This window comes from Apaloderma vittatum, unplaced genomic scaffold, assembly GCF_000703405.1.
Source record: "Apaloderma vittatum isolate BGI_N311 unplaced genomic scaffold, ASM70340v1 scaffold5541, whole genome shotgun sequence".
Lineage (NCBI taxonomy): Eukaryota > Metazoa > Chordata > Aves > Trogoniformes > Trogonidae > Apaloderma > Apaloderma vittatum.
The window spans coordinates 1-6,529 of NW_009699449.1; the positions used below are offsets into that span (position 1 = coordinate 1).

The following is a 6,529-nucleotide window of genomic DNA, read 5'->3' on the forward strand; positions in this document are numbered from 1 at the left end:
AGGTGGCGGGGCTGTGGACCGGACAGCGGAACGGTCCTTGCCCTGGAACAGACCCAAGGAGAGCAGGTCTCCGGGTGATGCTTCCTAACGGGGGAAGCCAAGGGAGGTGGGAATAAGCGTCTGGAAGTAGTTTCACTGAAGGTTTGCGTCGAGAGTACTAATTCCTGGAAGGGAAGCTTGTGTGTACGTGCTAAAAAAAGAGCTGAAGTGCAGAGCTGCGTGGAGACGAGTCCTGGTCTCTCACCTGAGCTAACTAAGAGTTGCTTGTCTGTTGTGATGGGTGTTACGAAAGGGCAGCGCGTGCATCACTTTTATTTCATTAAGTATTTTTTTCTGTTCTGCAGCTAGTGGCATTCTGGCGATTGACAAGGCCAGGGAGCCCATCACCTTAGTACTGGCAGAAGATGGCACCATTGTGGATGACGAAGATTACTTTTCGTGCTTGCCCTCTAATACCAAGTTTGTGGCACTTGCCAAGAATGAGAAATGGTCCAGCAAAAGCCTAGGTACTCTGGGGATGAGGGAGCGTGGATGGGGGTGGCTGTCTCGGTTGGATCAGGACTGACGCGTGAAACTGATGACTCTTGTGTCAGACAGTGGAACAGCCTGGCTCTCTGAGTCTGTGGATGAAGTAGACAGTGGTGCAGAGAAGTGGAAGCAGCTGGCCCGGCAACTGAAGGATGACCTGTCTAATATCATCTTGATGTCTGAAGAAGACCTCCAGGTACAGCGGGGAAACCTCTAGTCCCTGTCTTTGGCTCTGCCCATCATCCATATATCTCAGTAGATGGCAGAGAACAGAATGAATAAACAAGATCTCAAGCTTAATTCATCTGCTGCTGTTTGGCTGTGGTGCTAGAGTCAGTGTTCTCCTCGGGTGTCTGAGGAGAATGCTCTTAATCACCAAGTGTCCCTCAGAGCATGTCTTTCCAGTTCTGGCAGGAGGCTTGTTTGTACTGTAATCGGTGTGATGGAATGAGTTACTCGGGCAGCCAATGTTACAGGACCACTCTCCTTGTTTTAAGGTGCTTATTGATGTACCACGTTCAGACCTGGCAGAAGAACTTGCCCAAAGTCAAACCAAAATCCAGGTATTGCAGGACACCTTGCAGCAGGTGCTGGACAGACGAGAAGAGGAACGCCAGTCGAAACAGCTCCTGGAACTCTACCTAGAGGCCTTGAAAAATGAAGACAGTATCTTAAGCAAAGTAGCAGGTAGGGAGCATGAGGATGCTAGAGAAGGAGCCTTTCGGAGATGCCTGAAATAGTTGAGTGGAATAAATAAGGCAGTGAATGAAGGACCAGAGTGAGTCACTTGCACATGTTTGATGGAATAGTTGGTATAGTGTAAGAATTCTCAGACTGGGTGACACAAGGAGTCCTCTCACTGCCGCATCACATTTCTCACAATGCCTGAAAATAGAGTACTGGGAGAAAAGCTTAAATCATGTAGTCATCCTTAACATTGTGGATTTCTTAAGTTAGAAGCTGCACCTAGATAGAATGTGTATTTAGTAAGCTCAAAACCTTCAAAGCAGTCCAGGCCATTTTTCCTGTCCTGTGTTTGTCATGGCCTATAATGATTCTGCTGCGTTTCAGAAGCTGAAGCTGTACCAAGAAAGGAGATGGATGTGGTTGACACAGGTACCAGCAGTACAGGCACTTCAGCCAAAACGGCGCTCAGTGACTACATCCTTACTGCTTTGACAGAGAAACCTGCTCCAGAGCTCTGCTTGGACAGTCAAGATCTAGAGGTGGGTGAGAATGTCATAATCGTATTCTGGCAAATCTCTTCCTCTGGAGAGACTGGTTCTAGGGGAAGTTGCCCTTGATTCTGGAGGCTCTAATGTCAATATATCTCAAAGTGGTGAGATTTAATATATTTCTCTTCTTCCATAACACTACTCCCTGCTTGGAGCTTCTCTGCAATAGCCAACTGACACTATTCCAAGTACTCTAGTTTGTCCTCTGAAAAGCCACAGAATAATTATGGTTTCGATCTCTGCCAAAATCTAGTCAGCCAATGCTTCAGCTGTTTTACCAGCAGTTGTTTGGGTTTTTTTTTTCTGTATGCAGATGCATCTAGCTACATTTCTTTTATACAGTGTAAATAAGCACCTAGCTTGGAAAGTCTAGGTAAGCTTTGAGAAAGTGTCTTCCTTCTAATGCTACAAACTTGCTACTCTTGCTTTTCCCTGCTGTAGACACTAAGTAACTGCTTTCTGTTCCTTTGAACACCTGAATACAGCTTCAAGTTCTGAGTGGTGGTAAAATATTGAAAATCCACCAGCCCACAGATAGATGATCAAAGCTGGGAACGTCTTCACTACCAACTTGCCAGTAGTCTCATTACTCGGTGTCTCATTACTGATGCTCCTAGTGTGGGCAGAGGGGTTAGTGGTGGAGGAGAATCAGTAGAAAAGACTCTTAGAAATCTGTCTCATTACAGCTGGTCTTGAAAGAAGACACACAAGCCCTGGCCTCAGCTCTAAGATGGGACAAGCAGAAAGCTGAAGCTCTGCAGCAAGCCTGCGATCAGGAGCTCTCCAAGCGTCTACAACAAGTGCAGGCTTTGCATTCCCTAAGGAGTACATCAAAGGGCAAGAAAACACTGCCCATGGGAGACTGGCTTAGTTCAAAACGCAAAAAATGAAGACTGTAGTGCTGTTTGCAGCTTTTTTGGAGGTGATTTGGGGTTTTTTTGCATTAAAAAGCAAAGATACATCCTGGGAGCCATAGTTTGCTGGTCATACTGTGGTATGGCTGTAAAATCTGGACATTGTCCTGAGGCTTAAACTCCTGTGATGACGCAAATCATGTGTAACCAAAGGGATTTTGACTTTTTGCAGAGTACTAGAACAATGATATTGCTAAACACAGCATGTAAGGGTTCAGCTTTCAATACCTGGTTTAGAGTCAGAAGCTTCCATCTCATAATGACGGATGGAGCTTCTGAAGCCCCAGGCAGTTTGCTTGCTTTGACCTCCACCGTATTCAGTGCAAAGGGTGGAAGGAAGAGCTTTGGAAGACACTGTGAAGCACAGTTAATGAACAGGGCAAAGGGGTTAGCAAGCTGCTGTCTGGCTTTAAGCTCCAGCTTGGGATCTAGGAACTTGAATTCTCTTACTAATTTCATCAGCTAAAGTAAATTCAAATTCCTTTAACTTTTGTGCTTTTTCAGTAAGGAACTCCTGCCTCTTGGGTGCAGTGTAAGCACCACCTTGTAAAAGACAGCTAAGGTGGAAATACTTGCTTTGTAAGGTTGTGGAGCAGAAGACACATATTTCGCCTGTCTGTATTACTTTTGTATTAACTGGCTTATCTTTAAATTTGTTACAAGTCTTTCTAATATCATTAAAACCTTTTTAATGTACTGTTGGACTAGTTTTGATATTTCCACCAGCTGCTGTGATTACAGAATATGCTGGTAAGTACAGAATGACCTTCAGGATAGAGGAAGCAATTAAATACAGAAGTGCTCTGTATTTAACCTGTCCAAAGTATTTAAGTAGAATGCGTGTTCATACTGGTGACACTGCACCAGAATTCTGATGTGGCACAATCTCTTCTTCTTGATTTTATTTGATCAAGATTATATAGTTAGAGCCTACAAAAGGCATATTTTTTCCCTATCCACTACTGCTTAGTAGCTCAAATACAGAGCAAGAATAAAAGGGACCAGATGTAGCGAGTCCAAAGCATTACTCTTTTTGCACTGTGTCATGTATAGCTGAGTGACTCCAGTCCAGAGAACGCACTCTTCTTGCAAGAGAATGGTTTTAAACAAGGAGCAATGCTACCCCTAGAAGTTCTTAAGGGTGATCAAAAATATTGTCATCTGGTACCTTCTTTATCTTAGGGTAGTACTGAAGGTATGAGTCTTACTAAAATGAGAACCTGATGATTTTAAACTTGGGTTTGGGGAATTGCCCTAAGCTGTATCCTTCAGAAAGGAACAAGTGACTTCAAGGAAAAGTTTGCCTCATGAATCAGGGGCTGAGCAAGAAAAACAGTGTTAAAGTGTTTCCTCTTTTGCTGCATATTTTAGACTATCTTGGCAAGCATATTGTTATTGATAAAGCTGGCCCACGCAGTAGTTTAAGCAGCCTTCTCATTTCCCTTGGCTCTATCTGTCTAATACCTTATGTCTTCAAAAACCTGCTGCTTTTGGACCTGCAGCATCTGGTCACCCTCTGTCACTCCAGCAGAGGGCAACGGCGATGCATTGCTGGGTACCACGCTGGAGCCATCTTACTGGAGTCAAATCAGAAATGTAGTGTAACCTACCGAAAGTGAAAACTGTACACCAGCACTATCACAGGTGGAAAATTACACAAAACACATTTAATTGTCAAGGCAACAAGTGAGAGATAGAGCTATCAAACAAAAATAAAATATTCAAAATACCGAAGCCAAAAGTATCAAAAATGGAAGCAAGGAGGAAGTCACAGAATTATTGAGGGCACTAAGTAGCAGCGTGGAGGGAATTGCACATATTGAGGTGCAACGGATGGTTGGTGAGAATGTTCTACTTAAAAGTATTTAAAGGATTTTCTTTTTAATAACAGTAAGATGCCTTTTTGTGAGGAATTAAGGCGTTTTGGCTGTAAGCTTTACTGAATTCTGACAGACCTTTCATTTTTAGAACAAAAAAAATCCAACTAATCATGTTCAGTTAAAAAACTGAAGGTCATTACTGTTGATAACCTGCAAGAGGAATCTCTAATAGGCTGACTTTGGTTCCTTTAGGATAGTAAGAGAAAATGACCAGAGGCATTACTTGAAAGGTAAATCATGCCATGTTGGAATCTTCACTTTCAACCACAGCTGCTTCTTGTTCCTCAGAAGTTCTCCCTCCTTTAGGTGCACTGGACTTCCTTTTCTTCTTCTCCTTTTGCTCCATGTTACTTGATGCGAGCTCTTCACTCTTCTGGGTGATATACTTTAGCTGAGAACAATGAACTAATCGGTCATCTACTGAGGAGCCAACACAGCAACATTAGCAGAATGTTGTGAGACAGAAAATACAATGAATCTCACCAAAGAATTGCTCCTTCTAGCCAAAAGCTTCACATCTTCTGTAGTGACTGTGCTTCGTTTTGCATGCCTGCACAAAATTAAAACATACCCCTTAATGTGTCTGCCAATATTTGTTGTAAGAGGCTGTACAGCATCTAATTCAGAACTGAAACTTAACAGGGACCCACTAAACTAAGCATTTTTTCCCACTATACCATTTTTTCCACTAAGCATTTTTTCCTATTAAGCATTTTTTCCCACTATAATACACATAAACCTATTTTACAAGTTTGTACGTGAACATCTAAATTCCCTCATTTCCTGTGTAAAACCAGAAGAATTGCATTTTTTTTCCTACTAAGCATTTTTTCCCACTATAATACACGTAAACCTATTTTACAAGTTTGTACGTGAACATCTAAATTCCCTCATTTCCTGTGTAAAACCAGAAGAATTTAGCATTAGAACTTCAAGTACCACTGTTCCATTACCTCTTACTTGCCAGTAGGTCACTGTGTCAAGTTTTGAGTCTTGAAAACATTCAAGTACCACTGTTCCATTACCTGTTACTTGCCAGTAGGACACTGTGTCAAGTTTTGAGTCTTGAAAACATTCCCTTACCTCCTTGGAGCAACCAGATGAACTACAAGCATGCTAGTAAGCATCTGTCACTGCCAAAACAGCCAGTACCCCTACGTATCAACGCATTTAACAATTATATACAGTCATTGATCTAAACAATCACTTGTACCACATAAATGAACTTTCAAGTTCAGGAAATATGTATTTCCTAACTTCACAGACACTATTTAATCAGCAAATAGAACCCTTTAAAATATATCTTGTACTTCAAGTTTTAAAGATTGTCTAGTTCTGAACACACACACACACAAACATAAACACAAACAAGCCCTTGTAACAGTCTGTTCCAGTACTTACCTCGCAAACATTTCAAGGTCTTTTGCAAAGTTCTCTGGAGGAAACACAAAGATGTCACATATTTTAAAATGCTATCTCTGAGTAGGAAGAGGTAGATAATACAGTCCAGGCTGTTACAGAGGTGTAACTGCAAATCACGGCAGTTAGTAACGCGATGGAACCATAACTTGCTATGACATCCCACTCTGCCGCACAGGCAGGTGGCCCACGCCATATGACACGTATATTTAAACGTTTATTCCAAGTCTGAAAAACAGAATCACGATTTCTTGCACTTTTAAAAAGGTAAGGCGAGAAACAATGCACCGGTGATACCCAGCTCCGGTGCTATTTGTTTTAAAGCACCCTTTCTCCAGCAGTTGCTCTTGAACAAACAGATAACACGCAAATACTGTGTACCACACTGCCGGAAGGTGACCTCCGAGATGGCTGCGATGGTTTGTTTGCTGAACTGCACGTCTCTCTCTTCCGCAAGCTCCTGGCACAGGCAGCCCACCGTGTAGTGAACCGCGGCCTTCAGCCTCTGAAAGGAGCCAAGGCGGCGACAGGTCAGTTCCCCGCAGACCGCCAG

At 42.8% G+C, this 6,529-nt stretch overlaps 2 protein-coding genes across 2 annotated transcripts; one reads left to right on the forward strand and one right to left on the reverse strand.

The window, feature by feature from the left end:
* Positions 1-213: 213 nt before the first annotated feature.
* DFFA (DNA fragmentation factor, 45kDa, alpha polypeptide) lies at positions 214-2,653 on the forward strand (the record flags this gene model as incomplete). Its single annotated transcript, XM_009878357.1, has 6 exons — positions 214-235; positions 349-506; positions 594-724; positions 1,026-1,215; positions 1,600-1,754; positions 2,450-2,653. Coding segments are annotated over 6 exons (860 nt in total), but the record flags the coding sequence as incomplete, so codon positions are not given.
* Positions 2,654-4,792: 2,139 nt separating this feature from the next.
* On the reverse strand, positions 4,793-6,481 carry APITD1 (apoptosis-inducing, TAF9-like domain 1; the record flags this gene model as incomplete). The annotated part of the gene is made up of 4 exons (XM_009878358.1): positions 4,793-4,948; positions 5,041-5,107; positions 5,959-5,992; positions 6,358-6,481. Coding segments are annotated over 4 exons (381 nt in total), but the record flags the coding sequence as incomplete, so codon positions are not given.
* Between the last annotated feature and the right edge of the window lie 48 nt (positions 6,482-6,529).